We start from the raw sequence: 22,517 nt of genomic DNA, 5'->3' as shown, positions 1-22,517 counted from the left end.
CGTAGCTGTTGTTCCGAACCACTCCATTGCGATGAAGAGCCGTAATCAACTAAGTCCTTGCGATTCTCAACGCGCTCGTCCTTCATCGGAAGGACGGTGCTGGCCCATAATAGACCAAGGCCCCTTGACGTATTTCTGGCCTACAAGCTTGTCATTCATCCGAAGCTCTCTGCTGCGGTGTCGTGCCGTTGTCGGCCCTGGGCAACCATTGGCGAGTGGGGCTGCTCGTGTTTTCAATTCATTCCAAGCATACCGATGCGATGCCGAGGTGTTATTAGTTGGATTGGTGCCCCATGTGTTCGTTATTCACCCGAAGCACTTCGCTGCTGTGCAGGCCCGTAATTAACCTAGGCATAATATTGCCCTGTACGGTCATCTTTCATCGAAAGCACTCCGCTAAGGTGTCGGCCTGTAATCGACCTATACCACCTAAACATGCGGCCCCTCGTGTTCGTCATCCATCCGAAGCGTTCCGCTATGGTGCCTTGCTTAGGCCACCTAGGCATAGCAGTGCCCCACGTGGCAGTCGTTCATCCGAAGCACTACGCTCCGATGCCGTTACGCAGTCTACGTAGGCCTTAGACCTTGGTAGGTCACCTCCCTGATCGGTGGAGACTACTTGGAGGAAAAGAAGCCTCTTCCGACACGCCAATTGCAACTTTCTGGTGCAAGAATCCTGATACCCTCTGGTTTTTGCAGCAGTCATATAGGGCGTTTTGCGAGATGTTCGTTGTTCGTCAATTGGCTAGACCCCTCTGCGATTCCGAGCAAGACTAGAAGGATGCGGTGCTTAATGTGTCAGGATGTGGTAGCGCTGTGTTAAAAATATAATAATTTGTCTTTGAGGAAAGGAAATGGCGCAGTATGTCTCATATATCGTTGGACACCTGAACCGCGCCGTAAGGGAAGGGATAAAGGAGGGAGTGAAATAAGAAAGGAGGAAAGAGGTGCCGTAGTGGAGGGCTCCGGAATAATTTCGACCACCTGGGGATCTTTAACGTGCACTGATATCGCACAGCACACGGGCGCCTTAGCGTTTTGCCTCCATAAAAATGCAGCCGCCGCGGTCGGGTTCGAACCCGGGAACTCCGGATCAGTAGCCGAGTGCCCTAACCACAGCCACAGCGGCGGGTGTGTGTTAACTGCAATCACAGTTTTTATGCCAGAATGAAGTCGTGGTGCCCAACATCAGGGATGCTGTCACTCATGCCCATGATGCAGCTGCTGTATTCAGCTCTAATTACTTATGCAAAGCCTCTTCGCAGCTCGCACCAAAGGCCAAGACAGCGAGCAGCTCCAGGTCCACCCGTCGGTCTTCTTGTGTGACTTCCGCTCAAGCAGAAGACATAGTCAAACTCAACTCTTAAGCCAGTCGGCGAGTTTGAAATGGCACGATAGTCACCTGCCAATATGGAGCCTCCTGCAAAGCCGTTTCTTCCGGGGCCGATGGCACCGACGTCCGCGTTTCGCGCTCGCGACCGGCAGGACAACTGCCGGGAGATGGCGCTAAGCGTCCATTGTCTGGACTCCGGCTGGGGCACGCCGACAGCGTCTCAGCTTCGGCGGCTTCTCGGTCTGCAGTGCGCCGTGGGCCAAGTGGTGGCCGGAGACTGCGGCGAGGTGGCAGTCTACGAGAGCCCCACTTGGACGGCAAACGTGACGCTGCAACTGGAGCGGTCACCCAAGGACTCGTTCATGCATATCGTACTTAAGTGGTGAGTGCGCTACAAGTACTTCTGGCTTTGCCCTTAGCCAGTCTTCGATCGGCGTCAACAATCATATTGTCAAGCCTCTACTGTCGCGTAAGTTGAGAAACTCCTCATATGCGCTGACATGGGTTCAAAAGTCGGAGGTTAGCAGATTTGTGCGCACTGGAACTAAGGTGACTGCAGTGCCATTTGAGCAATGCAGATGAATTGTGAAGCACTGCTCAGAATATGGTGATCGAGAGGAAGAGGTTGTAGAGCTTCGTAAACAACTTACTGCGCAAATTATTATCGGCATCTCCGTCTATTCAGTTTCAGAAACCGGGGGGGGGGGGCGTGTTTATGCAGACATTTCAATTCAGAGTTTCTTGCCTGGTGCAATAATGAACTATCGGTTTCTGCGGGCTCATAGCCGCCATATTGAGGTGGCTAGGGTGGTGAGAGTACCGCCATTTGTGTTAGAACATATGGCTTCTTAAGCTTGTACCAGCTCTTGGTTCCGCGCGTCAATTTTACATTCACTTCCGCAGGTGCGACCAATGCCAGAACGCCTCTAATAACGGCGCGGCTGCGGGCAAGTCCGGCCCGCCTGAATGGTGGCTCGCATCCGAGGAGCTCGAGGAGTTCTGCGACCCGTACAGCACCCAGATAGCCACGGAGCACAAGGACGTACCCGTAAACGCGTTCGCCCTCGGCTGCTTCCTCGGGTACAACACTTTTGTGGCGCACTTTGACAGCACCAACACCATGCCACCTCCGCCATCGCCACTCTCGTCGGCCAAGTCATCGTCCTCCCTCTCCGGCAAATCAATGTCTGTGAAGCGGGGAAAGAAGGGAAGAGCGGTCAAGTCTACCTCCCCTTCAGATGGGACAAGCTCATCTGCGAAGACGTCTTGTCCCAACAGTGAGCTGACCTCGTCTGAAGGCTTTAAGGTGAGATGAGGTTCCCGTAGGGTGTTTTCTGACAGCGTCCGTCCAGAAGTTTGAGTTATGGCAGTGGCGGTTGCATGGTGGAAGGTCATGGAAATAAACTGCATTGCAGTCTGTGAGGACATAAAGTGTCGTATCCTAAAAACACCGTGTTTTTCTGCTGGGTAAATAGTTTAGATGATGCTGAGAGCCCCAGTCATAAGAGGGATATGAGAAGGGTAGTGAGGACTTCTCAATTCATCACTTTTCTGGAAGGCAGTGGCAGCTCATAGGCACATTAAATCTAACCCTTTTTTCCTGGACAGGTCTTGGGCACGTGATGGCAAAGCAGAGCTTCGGGCCTGATGGTCACGCACTTTGGCACATGGGCCCCTTATCCATCATCTGGTTCCTTACATGTCTAGTTGGCTTGCTTGGCGCGCAGCCTAAATTGTTGTGGGAATTGAATTCTGTGAAGAGCGGCTCCAGAAAGATTTAGAAACACTAGTGAGAGGGGAAGGGAGAGTTCTTTACACTGCGTGGATGATTTCAAACAACCAATTTTATGTACTACTTCCTGTATCAACGACCTGCGATTCGTTGTCCAATTTTTCTTACGGTGCAGCGATTTGGGGTGACGAGGCTAGGTTGCATGACTTCGCAAATGATGAGGAAATGTATCGTCAATCTTAAAAGAGGACTCTGGAGGGGTTTGATATACTGTGCTTACAGTACATAAAGCTCTTCGAGGGCCTGGAACGTATTAGCCACGCTGCATGAATTGGCAAGTGCAAAACTGTACCAACATGGATAGGCATACTTAAAAAGTACGGCAGTTTCGCAGTCGGAGCGGAATAATTCGGTTTCGGCCCTTCTTCTGAATGCCTTCTCTTCCACCAGGTGACGCAGTGCAATGCACACTTTGAGCACTGTTCCAATGGGTTGTACCTGTACTTCGTGGATGTCCGCAAGCGTAGCTCCACGCGGTTCCGGCTGCTGGTGCGGTACTCGACCATCTGCCGCATCATTCTGCGCAAGACGTCGCCGACATCCACTATTGTCTACCTGCAGCTGTTGCACCCGCCGCTGCTTTACAAGGTGTGCGCTGGCAACAGCGCCACCAGCCAGTGCAATCGCGAGGGCGACTACCTGCCACAGGTGAGCAGCGCTATATCGTTAATTGCTTTCAATGGACTAAAAGAAAAAAACCCGTGTACAAACACACTCCTGTACTCTTACGGTTTCCCCTTCCGCTACAGTTTCCTTTAGTCGTAGAGTTCTACATCACTGCGTAGAAGGGCAGCTGTGGCGCAACACGGAAAATTGCAGGACTGCAAGGAAAGCTGTGTAGAAAACTGGACCACTGACTGCTGTGGTGAAGGGAATGTTAATGGGCGTAAAACGTATTTTAGGCGTCACCGGACTTCTGCTGCTTAAAAGAGCGCGGTGCAAAGCTTCACGACCACTACCAAGAGTGGACATACATCCTTTCGCTTCTGCGTCCTCTGCTCCTTGTGCACTTTCACTCTAACCGCCTAGCCTTTGTTTCCCAGTTACTGGTATCTGAAATTTTTTTTCAACCATGTCCCGCTCCCCTTCTTTCTCGAGAGGCAGTAACGGACATCGGGCAATGGGAATCCACACAAAAGTTCCAAAACGACTACGCCGGTATGCCAATAGTTTAATTTGACGGGGCAAGAGCCCATATATCCTTATCCCATTCACAGGGCATAGTGATAGTGTGGCAGTACAGTCGTGACCTCACTGTTTTTTGTTACACAAACATAAAGTTATGACAGTGGTGGCTCTAGAAGCTCCTTACTATTACAGCCATTAGTGTAGATTATGGGCGCTGAACTTAGGTCAGTCATCATCATCATCAGCAGCAGCAGTAGTGTAACTGTGACAGCATAGGACAGAGGATTTGCTCTTATCCCCAATTAACCCTGTCCTTTGCAGCTGCGATCACCTTATCTCTGCAAACTTCCTAATTTCATTCGCCCATATTAGTCTCTGCCTCGCACTGCTACACTTGCCTTCTCTTAGAATCCACTCTGTTACCTTAAGTGACCATCGGTCATCGTGCATTCGCATTGCGTGCCCTGCCAATGGACTGCAATGCTATTTTTGATTTCTTGATTTTAACCAGAACATCATTAACCTGATTTTGTTCCTTGATCCATGAAATAATATTAAATTGATTCGAGTCAGCCTCAAAATAAGCCGCACAACAGCTTGCTCACCCACCACCTTTCCTGTCGCAGTTCGACCTGTCCGACACCACCCCGTGGGACCGGGCCGTCGAGTTCGGTGAAGGACCCTTCAAGTGCGGTGCCGACGTTCTGGGCAGAAGTCGCATGATGCGCCTGACGCTCAGTGGACCGCGCCACTGGGCGCCTCTCTGCAACCTGATCCTGCGCACGCGCAAAAACGCGCAGGTTTTTTACGCGCCGGTGCGCGAGTTGCAAGCGCGCGACTTGAAGGCAGTGGCCAGGCCCAGCGTGCAGGACTTCGGCGTCGTGTACGCCTTGCTCAGCGTCTGGTCCGAGAGCTTTCAGGTAGGGATTTAACTCATTGCGTGAATTTCTTGTAAGCTCTACCCCAAGAACAAGGGTCAAAAGCGGACGAAATAGAAATGTTCCAGGACGTCGGCGTGAAACCTCCGATCCTCTTGAATATTTCTTGTTTCAAACTTCTCGCTTTCTGTAGAATAAGTTAAAAGACATACAAGACAGACAGTACAAGACACCCTTTGCGTGTCTCTATATCCGTCGGAATTGGATCAAGTACATCACGTAATTTCCATGTACAGGACCTCCAAGATTAATGTCAAGTACGTTCTAAACGTAGCTGCCGCATGGGCTGAGTGGTTACGGTGCTCGGCTACTGACCCGGAGGACCCGGGTTCCAATTCCGGTCCCGGCTGCCACGCTTTAGTAGGGGCGAAAGGCAAAAGCGCCCGAGCGGTGTGCGCTGTTGTTGGTCGATAAAGATCCCCAGGTGGTCGGCATTACTCGGCAATCGCCTACTGCAACGTCCCTGATAGGCTAAGTCACTTCGGGATGTTCCCCCCATACCACACTATACCATTTTAAATGCAGAATCAATAAGGATTATCACGAGTGAATGCATATTGCTTCCAAAGTAAGGGTTACATCGATGGGTCGGATCTACGCTGTTGACGGATAAAGGTGATCTTCGTTCGGGGATTTGCTGCGTTGGCGGTTCTGGCATATCGCGCTGTGCCATGACCTGGCGTAAATATAAAGCTGCGTCACTATTCTATGCGCGCATTTTTGCGGACCTACGGTGTCATTTTGGGTTTCAATAGGGAGCTTCCCGAAGCGAAGGAGAATTAAGCGGGCGTACGACTCGAACGGCGCTTGAAAACTGCACTGTCGAACGCAACACGTAGATTACCACCTTTGCAGGTCACCGATGAGCTGGCGATGGATGCTCAGAGCTGCCGGGAAACGCTCCTCGAGTTGTCTGCGCGCGCCGAGGAGTGTCCCCGTGCCCTGGAAGAAGCCCTCTTCGAGATCTATTTCTCGCTTAGCCAGGGAAAGGTGAGAGCCCGGTTTTTCAGGCTGGCTTTAACAACAAAAGCTTAAGGGCCCTCTTTATGTCCGTAGCCCGCTCGCCTCGCACCTGGCCTGGCCTTCAGTATGATTTGTTTTCTGAACTATGTTAAGTAAGCTTTTATTGCAGAATTCTGTACTCAAGACAGCAGCAGAAACCGTGTTCTTAGAGTGAAAGCTCGACTCTTCCCACTACAACTCCCAAGGTCATGTTTAGTGCTCGTTTCACCTTGAACCGGCGCAACGAAGGCGTAGCAAGGAACGTCATGATATGTAACTCGCTGTGGATTCGCCACAGCTGCGCTCGCTCCGGGCCTCTTCGCTGCTCTGCCACGTGTCTAGCAAAAGGTTGCAAAAAACAGTTGCTTCGCTGGCGCTTGGTCTCTGCCTCGCCATGGATAACACGCGCACCAGGCCGACTCCAGGGCCAAACCATATGTACCCTTGCTTAACAATTGCTTTCGCTCATATCACTAGGTTAAACAGGCGCTAAACCTCTGTTAGCTTTTTTAAAATTAGAGTGTAACTACAGATGTGTTTTATGTAGCAGAGCATGTTCAGTTCGTGCCCATGACAACACTATACGCGCACGTATGCAGCAGTGGAACCTGGTTTTTTCTTGGATAGTGATGGTAAAATTAGGCCAGTGGCAACGTTAGGAAGCCAGTGTAACGAATTATGAAATTAAATTGAAAGAAATACATTCAAGTTTGCAATATCTTCTTTCTTGGGAACGCGCGACCGACCAGAAGCGATGGACCTCCTCCACCATGTGGTTTACTGGGAAGCACAAAAAACGGGCGAGGGACGGATTAGGGGACATAGAAACACGTTCACAAGCGCTTGTGTCCCCTACTCCGTCCCTCGTCCGTTTTTTGCACTTCCGAGTAAACCACATGCATAAACAACTAGCCTGGCAGGTTGTTCTCCTAAACTCCTCCTCGAGTTTCCCCAAGATGAACACCTGAGTGGCACCTGCTTCTTTCCCGACGAAGTTGTTACAAGTGTAGTGCCCTGTTGGCATCAGCATTCCGCCTCATTCCTTCACGGCGGCTTGCAGGCTATATAGGGTAATGGTAGCGGAAGTGTGGACTACCAGAGACTGCTTCGGGAAGTGGCATGCTGCTTTCTTAGCAAAGTTTCACTTGAACCTTCCAAAGATGTTGTATCTGCATTATTGTCGGCACTTTGCATGCCGTGACCAAGCTTGCTCACGAGATTTTCCGTTACAAAATTCAAAGTCCGGTTTCCTGTGTATTCCCAGCATATCGCAAAAAATGTGGATAACGCTTGCTTTCATGCATGCGAGCCACCGTTGTCGGAAATTTTTTATTGTGTGCCTGATCGTCGGATAAATAGCATAGGAATGTGTGCACGCTGATATTAATATAGCTGCTCTTTGAACGGTTGCGAACAAATGAGGGGATAGGTCGTGCTATCTCTTTCACTGTGCTAGCGTACGGTGCATACGGACGTTCAGGGAGCGCTTATTCAAAAGGTCTAAGCGTAACACCACGCGGGCGCCTGGGAGACCTCTGATGTTCGTGCAGAGCTGCATGAAATGGTGTAGACCGCGCTGCTTTAAGGTGGCTACAAGTGCGCGATATTACAGAACTGAACGAGGAGCTCAGTTTGATATACAAGGAACTCGGTATTAAGACATGTGATCGGTTAAAGAATGCATGCAGAAATGCAGTATGCTAACTGTGTGATAATAGGGGCACACAGATAAGTGAACGGTGTGTAGCTTAGGAATTTTGTGGAGCTTGATCTCAAGGTGTCATTTTAGGTGGAAAGTGAGGAAAAAATTCACTTTACACATAAGAAGTGCCGGTGAACCCTGAACATAATCGTGTTTTTAAATTTTTTTTCATTTCTTCTCGGACTACAGTCCCTTTCAATGCTTTCTGTACATCAACACTATTGCCTCTTTTTCCTACCGATCATTGTGCAACACTTCAATATCCAGCATATCAAGAACAGTGTCCTTGTGGCGCAGTACCGCGCAGGTGTTCTGGTTCCGCAGTGCCCTGGAGCACCTGTACTTCCGGTTTCGGGCGCACCGGCAGCGCATCGACGTTTTCACAGGCTCGGTGATCGCCCAGGAGCTGCCGTCCCACATGGTCAAGGTGCGCAAGGTGATCCTGACGCCCACTCGGCGCGTCTACATGCCCCCTCAACTTGTGTGCAAGAGCCGCCTGCTTCAGCACTGCGACCCAGATTACGCCCTGCGCATCGTCGTGCGGGACGACGACTGCAAGCTCATCTCCTTTTCGCTGGGTGCCTGCAAGGACGACTTTCTTAGCGCGGTATGCTGTTGGGGGGTTCATCATCATCATCATCATCATCATCATCAGCCTTACTACACCCACTGCAGGGCAAAGGCCTCTCCCATGTCTCTCCAATTAACCCTATCCTTTGCCAGCTGCATCCACCCTTTGCCTGCAAACTTCTTAATCTCATCCGCCCATCTAACCTTCTGCCGCCCCCTGCTACGCTTACTTTCTCTTGGAACCCACTCCGTTACCCTTAAAGACCAGCGGTTATCTTGCCTTCGCATCACATGCCCTGCCCAAGCCCATTTCTTTCTCTTGATTTCGACTAGGATGTCATTAACCCGTGTTTGTTCCCTCACCCACTCTGCCCGCTTCCGATCTCTTAACGTTACACCTATCATTTTTCTTTCCATGGCTCGCTGCGTTGTCCTTAACTTAAGCTGAACTCTTTTCGTTAGCCTCCACGTTTCTGCCCCGTAGGTGAGTACCGGTAAGATTATGCTGTTGTACACTTTCCTCTTGAGGGAAATTGGTAAACTGCCACTCATGATCTGCGAGAATTTGCCATATGCACTCCACCCCATTCTTATCCTTCTAGTTATCTCCCTCTCATGATCCGGATCAGCTGTCACTACCTGCCCTAAGTAGACGTATTCCGGCACAATTTCTAGGCTCTCGCTGCCAATTGTGAACTGTTGTTCCCTTGCTAGACTGTTGAACATTACCTTGGTTTTCTGCATGTTAATTTTTAGGCCCATCGATCTGCTCTGCCTGTCTAACTCGTTGATCATGATTTGCAGTTCACCTCCTGAGTGACTCAGCAAGGCAATGTCATCAGCAAATCTCAGATTATTTACGTATTCCCCATTTATTCTTATTCCCAACTGTTCCCAATTCAGGCCTCGAAATACCTCCTGCAAACATGCGGTGAACAGCATTGGCGATATCGTGTCTCCTTGCCTGACGCCCTTCCTTATTGGAATTTTATTGCTGACTTTATGGAGGACTATAGTAGCTGTGCAGTTGCTATATATATCTTCCAGTATTTTGACATAAGGCTCTTCTACCCCCTGATTACGCAATGCCTGTATGACTGCTGAGGTTTGCACTGAGTCGAATGCTTTCTCGTAATCAATGAAAGCTATATATAGAGGTTGGTTATATTCTGCGCATTTCTCTATCACCTGATTGATAGTGTGAATATGATCTATTGTGGAATATCCATTACGAAAGCCTGCCTGATCATTTGGTTTATTAAAGTCTCACGTTGCCCTGACTCTATTAGCGATTACCTTAGTAAATACTTTGTAGGCAACGGATAGTAAGCTGATCGGCCTGTAATTTTTCAAGTCCTTGGCGTCTCCCTTCTTATGAATTAAGATAATGTTTGCATTCTTCCAAGCTTCTGGTACAGTCGAGGTCATAAGGCATTGCGTATACAGGGTGGCTAGTTTTTCTAGCACGACGTCCCCTCCATCCTTCAACAGATCTGCTGTTACCTGATCCTCCCCAGCTGCTTTTCCCCTTTTCATTGCTTCTAAGGCTTTCTTTACTTCATCTTTCGTTACTGGCGGGATGACGCATTGCTGTGCACTGCTGTCTTTCTCATTGGCGCTCTGATTACATTGGCTACTGTACAGCTCAGTGTAGAACTCTTCGGCTACGTTAACTATCTTATCCATATTGCTAATGACATTGCCCTGCTTGTCTCTTAATGCATACATCTGGTTTTTACCTATGCCTAGTTTCCTCTTCACTGTTTTTAGGCTACCTCCGTTCTTTATAGCATGCTCGATTCTCTCCATATTAAACTTCCTTATGTCGGCTACCTTGCGCTTATTTATTAACTTTGATAGCTCCGTTAGTTCTATTCTATCGGTAGTGTTAGATGCCTTCATGTGGGGGGTTCATGATCGCCTAGTGAACAAGTAGCCGTAGCGTGCTTAATTTTTTGAAAAATGCAGTATCTGAAGTCTCAAGTAAAAAAAATGGCTGGCGGTTTAGCATTGCTAAGCACAAAAGACTGGGCGAAAGCACTGTTTTTTTTCACATGTACACCACCGCCACGTAGCTCAGAGCGCTGTTGAGGTGTCCTCTTACTCGGGGATCCAGTTATGTTTTGAGAGAAGGAAAGGCGTGTAACTGCCTCAAATTGTAGGTGGACAGCGCCGCCTATTCACAGTGCGACTGACGTGTCCACTCACCAAGTGAGCCGGTAATGCACTTGCTACTGAAAGGCTTCACACGCACAGACACCGCTGATACTCGAGGATTGCGGCTACTTCCTTTCGCACTGAAGGACACAGGGAATCAAAATGTCATGCGACAAATCTATATTGGCAGTAGTGCTACATTTCAGTCTCACATTGATGAGCTTCTATTTGCCTATTTTAATTTGATTTCACCGTCGCTTTTTCGTTCCACTGCTGTATGGATTCATGTAGCTGAAGTGCAGAGGAGGGCACATAACTGAATGAAGATATTTGATAGGATAATAAGGAAAGTTATGCATGGGATTGGCTCCTTGAAATGACAATGTAAACCGTCCATTTAGTTCCTCTCTTTTACCTTGGGCTTGTTTTCTGTAGGTGATCAAGCCTCCGCTGTCGTCGGGCCTGAAGATTGGTGGCCGCCGGTTCATGTTCCTGGGTTGCTCGACGAGCCAGTTACGCAGCCACGGCCTCTGGTTCTACGCGCACGACAATCAGGGCCGCACCGCGGAGCAGATACGCGATGGTATCGGCGACCTCTCTACCATCGTCAGCGTGCCCAAGTTCATGGCACGGCTCGGACAGGTCAGAGGCCAGTCACGTTCTTGTTGAGAGAGGTGATGGGAAAAGCGACTAAATCGCACGAAAGTGGGTGAGGGAATCTCTTCTTCGCTTTTAATAACGGAGCTTTTGTTTTCAAGAAGGCTGAGCCAAGTGTCGATCTCTGCCATTCACCATCATTCATCACACTTTCAAGGCCAGGTGCATTGCATTAATCCATATTTGTTTGGATCGCATTGTAGCTATGTGAGCCCTTCATTGATCAGTGGTCCGCAGGGATCAGGCGCAATGTGCAGTGACTCATATCTGACTGTGAAATTATCCACAAGATCATAAGTTATGCCTTGCGCGTTTTTGAATCGAATGTGGGAGTGTCAAAATGCTCCAGAGGGGGAATGGAAAGTAAGACTAGCATTCATAAAAAATTGCGACTCTGCGCGGACTGTCTCCGGAGATCTAACCAGGCAAATCAGCCTCCTTTTGGAGTACCAATGCCTATTATGGAGGTGTTGTTTCCATTACACACTTTCTACTGCTGAGAAGCCACTCTATACTTCTCTATACTTGCGCAAAGGTTTCACAAGTTTCACAACTCCCAGCTGCACAAACATGAATTCTGTATCACCAATATTATCGCCCGCCAGCTATGGCAAAGTGGCCCACTCGGGAGACCTCTTTTCCTGCGTGCAGGCTTTTTCGCAGTCGTTGGGTCTGTTAACGGTCCCGAGCCAAAACACGTCTGTGGAACCGGACATCCGCCACGCAGCCCCTGGCCGCAGCAGCGATGGTTCCCATCGCGAGTACATCTTCAGCGACGGCATAGGGCGAATATCGCACGGCCTGCTGCGCAAGGTATGTATATTATCGTACTTATCGACAACCAGTGTAAACTTACAACCTTTGCTAATGTGTCGCTCAGGTCACCAAGACAAGCGTGGCTGTGCCGGCGGCGATTTTGTCCGCGCGCCAATTAAGTTGCTCCCACGCGGGTAGCGACGAAATTCGCTGGCGCCAAGACGCTCCCGCGCAATTACTATGCCTCGACATGAATCGACTAGAGAAATTGGCAGCGTGCCAAGGAGCGGCAGGGCTTTCTGAAAAATTCATTGTTGTCACACCGCTGCCAACGCTTATACATTCACGTTGGACACCTGGTAACTGTCCTGTGTGAGAGACAGAGATAGGGAGAGAGAGAAAAAATTTATTACCACGAGTCAAAACCGCACTTCAAAGTAGTCATCCTCCGCAGCGTGTCTGTCCGTCGGCCGGGATCCCGAAGTTCACGGAAGCAGACAGAGCTTGACCGATGGTTTCACTTTGCACTTAACGGGTGGGCACAGTCCTGCGAGTTTTTTTTTTTTTGTTAATAGCAGAAGCCTTTTTTCATGCCTCGCGCCTCCCACAGCCATCTCATCCGATCCAACTTCCTGACAGGAACTCTCTCCCAAAACTCTGCCGCCCATTATAATGCTTCGCTTCTTTTGGACAGGAGAGGCCATCGTATGTCTAAATAATTTCGTGCGGGTCCTTGAAACCCCTGAAAACCCTGGAATTTGATAGGACTGTTTTCATGGCCTTGAAGGTCCTGGAATTTTCGAAGATGCTTGAAAACCCTTTAATTTTTAAAATTTTTATTTTTAATTAACATTCAGTGATTGTACAGTATTGTGCGTTTTTATCGCTGACACTTTCCAAAATTTCCCCGCCTCAACCGCTGGCTCGTTTGCGGTGAAACTGCACACAGAGCTTGCGTATTATGGTAACTTTTGTATCGTAGCAAGTTTGACAATTGTACTTACTTAGTTGCAGGCGCACATGATGCGAAAACGTAAGCGTCTGCGAGAGATCGGCGAGCCAAAACCCGCAAACGACGCTTTTTCGCTGAGAACCGGCAGTGGCGCCATCTGTTTTCGGCAGCGGAAAGCGTCACAACTAGGCCGCCGAGGCGAGCGTTGCAAGGAGCGCGGGCAAATGATGAGATACGCCTGGAATTGGTTTGGTTTTCAGTGCTATAATTTGAAAATATTTAAGATGAAGCAAATGCCGAACGGATTATTCAAAGGGCCCGCGCTCCTTGCAACGCTCGCCTCGGCGGCCTAGTCGAAACGCTTTCCGCTGCCGAAAACAGATGGCGCCACTGCCGGTTTTCAGCCAGAAAGCGTCGTCTGCGGGTTTTGGCTCGCCGATCTCTCGTAGACGCTTACGTTTTCGCATCATGTGCGCCTGAACTAAGTAAGTACCATTGTCAAACTTGCTACGATACAAATGTTACCATAATACGCAAGCTTTGTGTGCAGTTTCACCGCAAACGAGCCAGCGGTTGAGGCGGGGAAATTTTTGTAAGTGTCAGCGATAAAAACGCACAATACTGTATTTAATAAAATATCAACCCACCTGAAATCCCAGTGCGATATTGTTAAAAATAGAGTGTAAGTTTCGTACAGTCAAGTAAGCGCGTGCCTAGCGGACGCTCGTGAACGTCTAGCCACAATGACGCTGGCTTGTCCACCGTTTCCTCTCAACCATTTCCTGTGTACTTTTTGAGCCCTTCTACGACAACTCCCTTGGCAGTGGTACCTTAGGAGTGCACTACTCTTCGGGGCTCGAGCGGGGGTGCTGCGCACGAAGAAGTGGCAAGCCCGGTATCCGGCCAGATCAATGCGGACATCATGTGCACAATGTGTGGGCAGGATGAGGATTCGATAGAGCATGTTATTCTGTTGTGTAGATCACTCCACCCCTGCCAACCGAATACATGTACCCTTCTGCAGGCGCTAGGTTTCGACTCAGGTCAGCCGACAGAGGGTAAAACGACCGACAGCGAGGTGAATGAGCAAGAAGCCTTTTCCAAGGCCAGGGCGGTCGAAACAACTAAACGCCGCCTTGAAAATTGGAATAGGCTCAAGTGATGGGTGGTGGTGACGACACGGCGGGCAGACTCCGTCGTAGCGTCCCAAAAAAGTTGGCTAGGACTTCAGTGTAATGTCCGCCGGTTATAAGCCCCAAGATCCAATATAACCTAATCCACTTTCCAGTTGAGTAGACAAATGGCCGCCATTGTGTGTGTGGTTGCGCGGTCGAAGCGTTACATTTTGTGCGCGTTTAGCGCTTGCGTGTGCGGTTGTATCGTCACGTCTAGAGCACGTGTAACGCTTATGCGTGCGTGTGCTGTTCCATCGTAACATTTTCTGCGCGCGTAGTGCTGATATGTGTATGTGCGGTTGTATCGCGATATTTATTGCCCGTGTAGTGCTTGGGTGTGCGTGTGCGGCGGTATCGTGACATTTTGTGCGTCTGCAGCGTAGTGTGTGCCAGTCAACGTGCGTGCAAACAATGCCCGGAAAATGCAAATTTCAGAGGTCATGGCTGCACAACGACGACTAACGAGAGTGGCTTGCGTCGGACATGTCAAATCCGCACAAGGCAAAATGCAAAGTTTGCTGTAAGTATTTTGACATCACTGTCATGGGGGAGTCGGCACTAGAAAGCCATCTAAAAAGTGCAAAGCATAGAGAGCACATGCAAGCCGCCGGGAGTAGCTGTATGGTAAGGAGCTTCCTGACGATATCTGAATGTCAAGCTAATGAACCACAGCCAGCGCCATCGCAGTCGTCAAACTTGATGGCTGCGTGCAAGAAGCATGAACTTGTGATGGACGCAGGGCATTTCACAGCGGATTAGCTGTGATGCTGTACACGTAGCAGGTGGCATTTTCAATGTTCCCATCACTAAGGAATTGAGAGCATCTGTGACTTCTCCGAAGAGCCAATACCGTGCCTTTTTGAAAACACATAAAAAGCAGGAGCGTGAAGATGCGAAACAGCGGAAAAAACGGTGCATTGATGAAGAGATTGAAACTCTCAGGAGGAGGAAAAAGAAACTAGAAGCCGTAGTTGCAGAATCCGCCTTTTTCATTTTCCTGTGCTGCCACCTCGCGTACAACGCTGGAAGCTCACTGGTAGGGTACTGCGCGCCCAACCCGGCCGGACTCAGTGCCGCTGCGGAGCACGTTTTGTTGGAATCTGTCAACGATGGCGTGTCCTGGGCAGCACCTGGTACCTGGAGAATTTCTAGGGTTGACTGATGGCTTGGTGCGAAGTCTGAGGCAGGCTGTAGTGCCCACTGAAAAGCAAATTCTTCAGTATCTCCGATCATCCGGCATGCGATGCGAACACCAGCTAGCAAGGGCCGCCGCTTCAGAGATGAAGGCTACATTCGGAACATAATGTTCAATGAAATATCCCCGATCAGTGAGGTTGGCGTTTTCCGCTGTATATGCCTGCCATTCATGAAAGGTGGATACTACATCGTGCACGCCGTAGTACAGAAAACGACTGGGGACAACAGTTTTCACAAGCAATCGTTGTGCTCAAGCGCTGCAGAATAGCTACACGAGCTATAAAAGCACAAGCGTACTCGCAACAAAGCAGCTCTGTTAGCATTTCACTCTATTTTCCCACAACACACCGCTGCATTGGTTAAACAAGCATGCGCGTCCCTAAAGACGAGTGCGAGAGGCGCACATTAATCCATTCCGGCGATACCACGCAGAGCTCTTCATCATGGATATGGTTCGAACACACGCATAACGCACCTCCTTCTTCTTCTGCCTCTTAATACATGGCACATACCCACACAGGGGGATTGGCCAGGGTGTAGTGGCATAAACAAGGAAATTTCCATAGGAGATTATGACAAAATTTTAGCACCATGCGTGAATGCTCTCGTAGCTTCTTTTTCGTTGCCCGCTCCATCGCGCTTTGAAAGCGGCTCACAGCACTTGCCCATTTGGCCTTCTTGCTTGAGAAAGCAAAAAGCGTCGGAACGAAGTCTGGGTGCCGCGGTGACATTCGAGGCCTTCCTGCCCATGAATAAAACACTTCGTGATAGACTGCACACGCATTTAAACACAGTACCTCATCCGTACCTGTCACAAAGTGATTCCTGCACAGTCTTGACGTGCTTGACGGTGCCCAAGGGCGGCACGATCGTCGAGCCGGCGAACTGCTTTTATCCACGCTTCGCGTCGAAGGCTGTCCCGGGAAGCGCTCGGAAAGCGAAAAAATCCGAGTTTACTTCCCTTTACATATTGGGCATTGCTGCCGTATGCAACACATTTCGTAGGTATCGCCAAATGCGTCGCGCTAAACGCCCAACGGCTGCAGCAACGCACCCCGCGTAGGAAGCCGGTTTGTTTACACTTCCACGACCGGTCTCGAGTGGAGCGAGCGACCCTTCCAATATGTTTCGCGACACCGCCGCCAGGGGATGGGCGCATGCGCAGTCGCGTCGTGAAAAAGGCGGATTGACAGCTTCAGCAGACTTGTATGCAGAAAATGCAGAGGCAACCAGTGGCCTGACTTGCATAATGAAGTCGGACATCCTAAGGAAGACTGCCAAGAGCAAGCAGTAGGATGTCTTGGACATAGACATAAAAATTGAGGAGAAGCAAATTGGGGCCACCTAAGGACTGATTGAGTGTTTGCTTTGCTTCATTAGCGAATAAATGTTTGCATCATCTAACAAACTGAAAGTGGTCATCCGTGTAACAAACAATGATGAGAAGTGGTTGAAAACGGAAATATGCTGTTGCCATCGTTTTACCCGAAGACAAGTTTCTTTGTTAAAATATTGGTTCCAATGACAATCCCCTTTTTCAGTGAATTCTCATTATTTCACGCCTCTGTCTACCCCTGAACATCTGTCTTATTTGGATTTCTAACTGGGAATGTGGTCCTTGAAAATCACGCAGAGGGCTTCGAAATTCCTTGAAAACCCTGGAATTTTTGTCATATACACCAGCATGAACCCTGTGTATTGTGAGCAGTGGACGTGTCATCAATGTCCAAATGCTGCCCAAGTCAAATGTCTAGTCATGCACCATGCGTGGGATACGTTTCTGCTCCACGAACTACAGAAACCTGTGATGCATAGGACGGTATTTTTGCAGCGATATCTGTATACGAGACTTCCTCTGCGGCAGGCAGTGTCGCCATCGGTGGTGACTACTATGTCCTGAGTAAAACTCGCCTCCTTGCAGTTTAGAAAGTCTAGGGACGGTGCTCTCGGCAGTGTGTCCTTTCTGGTTATGATGACCCAGCGGATCTGGCCATTGTGACCTTAATTACGTGAAACACGAGCACCACGCCAGGAGAAAGCTTGTACCGGTACGGAACTGGTTATGTAATCCCGCAGCTCATGCATATGACAAGGTCCTGGCGGTTTTTCCTATTTTTGTTTAAGTATAATGTATGGAGTGACCTAAGTACATAGTCGTTCGTAGAAGCCTTCATTGTCCGCCCTTCCGCAGGTCCACCACGCCTTGGAGCTAGAGGAGGGCGAGGAGCCATGTGCCGTACAAATCCGCTACGGCGGCTGCAAGGGAATGCTGTTGCTGGACCCGACGCTGAGTGGCTGCCGCATCGTCTTCCGCAAGAGCATGCGCAAGTTCCACTAGGACCACTCCGACCTATACGTGCTGAAGACGAGCAAGCCGCGTGCGTTGTCTTCATGCCCTATGACCGCAACCATCGACAGAAAGCGCTTAGAGAAGCAGTTGGACACAGAGACACATAATTCTCTCGTGCTCTCTCCCGCAGCCCACTATAGTCGGATGCAACTGAAGAACGAATCGACTTTTTCCTGTCAGTTAAAGGACTCCCTTCCAGCCAATGGCGACGGCCGGCTCTCATGACCCTGCTAGCTAGACAACGCAAGGAGCGGCGCGACAATGCAGGGAGGGGACTGTCCCCGACCAAAGAGGGAGTGGACAATCGCTTTTCGTCTGGCACTTCCCGCATGTCACGCTAGCAGGGTCATGGAAATCTGCTGACGCCATTGGCTGGAAGGGGGTCCTTTTACGGGGGAAAGCCGCTTCGTTTTTCAGTTGTATCCGACTGCAGTTACGCTGTGTCCTAGTGGGCTTGCGCTGGGCTCCTTATGAGTATCTTAGCGAATTTTCAGGGATCCATAGTTCGGGGTACTGTTCCACGCTTACAATGAATTGTCGTGCAGAGTATCCCACAATTTCTGTTGAAGTGTAGTGCCGTTTTTTTCACGTGGCCATGAACAGTCATTGCGAAAAGTTTACGGGAAGCAGGATTGTAGACGAAATTTTCCTCTGGGTCAGATTAACCTGATAACTGAAAGGCCAGAATACGGGAGGGGTACTTATTCTCTACCCACTGGAATGAATACCAAATGAATGGATAGCGACGAAAGGCTGCTTATTTGCGCGAAAATTTCAATGTACATTTGCTTCTCAGTGTTGCACTTACACAGCGGACTTAGAGCTTGAAATTTTGGCAGTCGCGCACTGTTCTGTACTTGGCTTCTCGCTACCACAAGTAGACAGAAGGCATAGTCATTGAGCACAGTATGTTACAAAGCGTGGAAGGGCACGCCTTCCTTCTGCGGTGGACGTCGCTGATTTATTAGTGAGGATAATCCGTGACATGCATTGCAAATTGTAGGAATAGATTACTGCAACAGAGTTGCATTTTGAGCGTTCTGCCGCGACAGTATATTTACGCCCGTGATGATTTACCGTGCTCCTCGCAGGCGTTCTTTACCTGAACCGACCCATGATCACCATCTTGGAGCAGAGTGGCATAAAGGCCGAGGTGTTCCTGATGATGCAGAACAAAATCCTTGATTCCTTCATCGACAGCATGATGGATCCCCACGAGGCCGCGCATGTGAGAAATTTTTTCATGTTCGCAGCTCTTGTGCCATGTGTGGTGTCAGTGTTTGCACTGTTCTACTTATAACTGAAGCTCATGTTCGACAGCCGATCCCATACTAGACGAATAACCGAACCGTATGTACGACAGCTGATCCTATTTTAGTCGAATGACTGAAACCCATGTTCGACATCCGATCCCATTTTAGTCGCATTTAAGGATGGATTCAGGGTTTCGGCGAGGGGGTCGACGACCTCTGAAGTGGGACGGTGCTTGTAAACTAATAACGAAACTGGGCGCCTTACTAATTGTGCAGGTTCTCCGTGCCTACTGCGCCTTGTGTCTCCCGTACAAGGAGCTGGCCGGCGTGGGCATCGACCTGACAGTCGAGCCCTTCTTTCGGGCTCTCGTTCGCGCCGTCAACAAGAAGGTCCTGAGTGAGTGAAACGCACGAGCTTAACCGCTTTTGTTCATTTCGTAGTCTGGAAAGAAGTGTAGTGAGGCAGCACCCTGGCCCCGACTTCGTCCTTTTGTTGATTAGTTACGCTAATTTCCGGGATCTTTCAAAGTTATCTCAAATTTCCAATTTCTTCACCAGATGCTCCTTGTCAGTTTGTTGCGACGTTTAGTGCAATCATAAGATTCTTACCATGAGGTTAATGTTACGGACAATAGATTAAAAGCTATAGGTGACACCATCGAGAACCTGTCGCTTGCATTAGCCAGGCCTATTGTGGTAATCATTACAGTTGTTGCCCTTTGCGTCTAGAATAACCACACATTTCTAGAAGGTGGTATCTGGTTTTAAATGCCTTCAGTCAGTATCACAGTGAACAACAGATATTTTTGACCCGCGTACAAGCCTTGTTATAGCCGACGAATGCATATATGGCACCTAAAGGACCGGCTTAACATTCAGCGAATTGACGACAAAGATTATGGTCAAGTAAGAGATGGCCCATAAAGATAAATGTTTTCTGAGGCAAAGAACTTCAGCTCGTAAGGCATCGAATGGCCCTCACGGAGCTGTCGAAACTTCTCTACAACAGCATGTGTGACCGACGAACCCTTGCCTCTTCACGCCGGATAATGTATGCGCCTTTTGCAGAGGAACTGAGGACCAAGGCTCGTATTCTGGTTCCTCCGAACTACGGGCGCACCATGTTCGGCGTACTGGACGAGACCGGAACCCTCGAGTACGGACAGGTGTTTGTCCAGTACTCAAACGACATGCTACGGTACAAGGTCAACGACCCTGCGACCATCCTCGAAGGTATCCCAGCAACCTGTTTTCTTGCTATAGCAAGCATAGCGCAGCATGGTCTCGGTGCGTTTAGGCAGCAGCTTTCGTATTTTATTTGAAAGGATCCATTAATATGAACGTAGTTAGAAATGGTAGGGGAATAAAGTGCCTGAGTACATGCTTCGAAGGTGTATGCAAACGTGCTGCGTGTTCAAGGGCTGTTTTCGCAGAAATATAGATTCTTGTAGTCGGATCTAAAAGTAGAATTCTCCGGCGGTACTACTACGTTATTGCAGTCTGTATAGATGGACACACGCCTAGTTTTCTCGTGTGCCGATTCTGACCGAAATTATCTCGTTTCAGCCTCGCCTGCGAGCTCTTTCTCTGGTCACAGCATTCTCATATCTGAAGCCGAAGCTAGGACTTACTAATGCTCAGTTGTCCAAGAAATGTCCCGGATATATCTTGGGAGTTATCCATGGTTTGCATGAATCGATGCTTTTATGTTGACAGCACCGGATATGCAATAAAGAATATACAGTGGTGAGGTACCCGTGCGTTGTGCGCTGCTAATCGTGGTAATCTTGAGAAACTGGCATCTGGAGCAGAAACAGTATACTATACTCACCGCCAGCTTAAACGCCTATCTCTCCCTTGTGAGAGCGTGGTAAGACTGCGCATGTGAAAGCCTTGCGCCTCGCCCTCGTAGCTTCACTGCATAACCACAAGATGCTGTCCGCGAGTATATCCATTTTATTCATGGGCTTGCAATGAAAGGACCATTATTATTTTCATTACATCGCATAGAGGAGCCGAAAGGTTGATGCATGAGATTGTTTTTTTTTACCTGAATTTTCATCCACACTTTGCGTTAAAGTCACTGAGTATTCCATGCATGGTGGGATGCGCAGGCGACGTGATCGTGACCAAGAACCCGTGCATGCACCCGGGGGACATCCGCAAGCTGGAGGCAGTGAATGTGCCGCAGCTGCATCACGTGCGTGACTGCATTGTCTTCCCTCAAAAGGGGGAGCGGCCACACCCCGACGAGATGGCCGGTACGCGCCCTTCCTGGCATGCTCCCTGTTGACACTGTGCTATGCGGAGACGGATGTAGCCGTCGCTCTCTGCACTTGTGACGTATATTGTGCCTTAGTTCACGTGCGCGTTAGGTCAGGGCTCTGCCAAGGCCAGGACCGTGCAGGCTTTGACTGATATATGCTGTGAGCACCATCACAGTATGAGAAAAAACGTACTGTGAGGTTCCATGACCTGGGGCATAAAATCTTTCGCAGTTTCTCATTTCGGAGTCACAGCGATTCCTCTACTGACTGATCTCTATTTAATTGGGTCATTTAGCAAGGCCCTTCACCATCACTGCTTTGAGAGACGGCCGGACGCAGCTTGTTTCCAATGGTACCCTTTAATGTAATCTCTACCTGCGCTTAGGTTCGGACCTGGATGGCGACGAGTACTCAGTGCTGTGGTATGAGGACCTCATCTTCAATAACAACTGCAATCCCATGCACTACTACAGCGACCCGCCCAAGGAACGAAAGGCGTCCATTGGGGTGAGCAATATCGCTTATTTTGTGGCCTCTTAGTCTGCTTAGTCTTAGTCAGGGGGGGTGGGGGAAGGGCTTCATAATTCTGGATAAACTATTTTAGGTGCTATTAGTCAAGTTGTACCGACTGCAGTATTGTCTATAATGAAATATATTTGAAATTTTTCAGCTACATCAACGGTCAGCGATGGAATTCGACGAAATCTGGATTGTCGCTGTATTTTAAACATTGATCACAAATGGGTCGTAATGGAGTCTTGATCTGCTACAGGCGGCCTTTTGGTTCGAAAAGAGGCAGTAGTCGAGTTATGGTTCCGTTGTCCAATAGGCTGTAACAGCGATAAACCTACTGTCTATGTTCGGAATTTTTATTTCCGTGTAGAAAGCAGAAATAAAAGGACGCCTGGCAGCTCAGTTTTCGCTCGCGAGAGGCAACGCTCTTTGCTCAATGGTGACATTACCTTGCAAACCTTGCGTCTTTTTGACCATTTTAGGTTGAAAGTGGTGGCTTGACCATCGGACTGTGTCCGTACTTGAATAAGACGAGCTGTCGGGCTAATTGTATCATGTTGGTTTACCAATATGAGTGCCTTGTTGAGTATTGAGGTTTACTAATATATGTGTCCTGGATGTTGACCAATGTGACTGTGCGTAGCTAAGTCAACACAACCAAACCAATCCAAGCAGATGATTATTTGCTAAGGAAACCATGCGAAACTTCTATAAACAAACTTGGCTGATTTTTTATGAGATGTCAGTGATGACGTCAAGAGAGTGTGCAACGTGG

The 22,517-nt window shown here is 49.1% G+C and overlaps 2 protein-coding genes across 2 annotated transcripts in view; both read left to right on the top strand.

Moving 5' to 3' along the window:
* Window positions 1-1,695: 1,695 nt before the first annotated feature.
* On the top strand, window positions 1,696-17,721 carry LOC144094705 (uncharacterized). The gene is made up of 9 exons (XM_077628651.1): window positions 1,696-1,715; window positions 2,237-2,639; window positions 3,516-3,773; window positions 4,880-5,173; window positions 6,047-6,181; window positions 8,203-8,502; window positions 11,058-11,264; window positions 11,931-12,092; window positions 17,551-17,721. The coding sequence occupies exons 1-9, from the start codon at window positions 1,696-1,698 to the stop codon at window positions 17,695-17,697; spliced, it is 1,926 nt and encodes a 641-aa protein (XP_077484777.1). The 3' UTR covers window positions 17,698-17,721.
* LOC144112820 (uncharacterized) overlaps window positions 17,714-22,517 on the top strand; it is a 17,997-nt gene continuing 13,193 nt past the window's right edge. Inside the window, exons 1-6 of the mRNA XM_077645635.1 lie at window positions 17,714-17,737; window positions 18,801-18,937; window positions 19,239-19,359; window positions 20,031-20,195; window positions 21,077-21,223; window positions 21,615-21,736. Of these exons, the coding sequence (XP_077501761.1) occupies window positions 18,824-18,937; window positions 19,239-19,359; window positions 20,031-20,195; window positions 21,077-21,223; window positions 21,615-21,736 (669 nt within the window). The 5' untranslated portion in view covers window positions 17,714-17,737; window positions 18,801-18,823. The remainder of the gene's footprint in view (window positions 17,738-18,800; window positions 18,938-19,238; window positions 19,360-20,030; window positions 20,196-21,076; window positions 21,224-21,614; window positions 21,737-22,517) is intronic.

The sequence above is a fragment of the Amblyomma americanum genome, chromosome 1 (genome assembly GCF_052857255.1).
Source record: "Amblyomma americanum isolate KBUSLIRL-KWMA chromosome 1, ASM5285725v1, whole genome shotgun sequence".
NCBI lineage: Eukaryota > Metazoa > Arthropoda > Arachnida > Ixodida > Ixodidae > Amblyomma > Amblyomma americanum.
The sequence above is the reverse complement of the archived record's forward strand: the minus strand, read 5'-3'. Positions and strand labels throughout refer to the sequence as shown.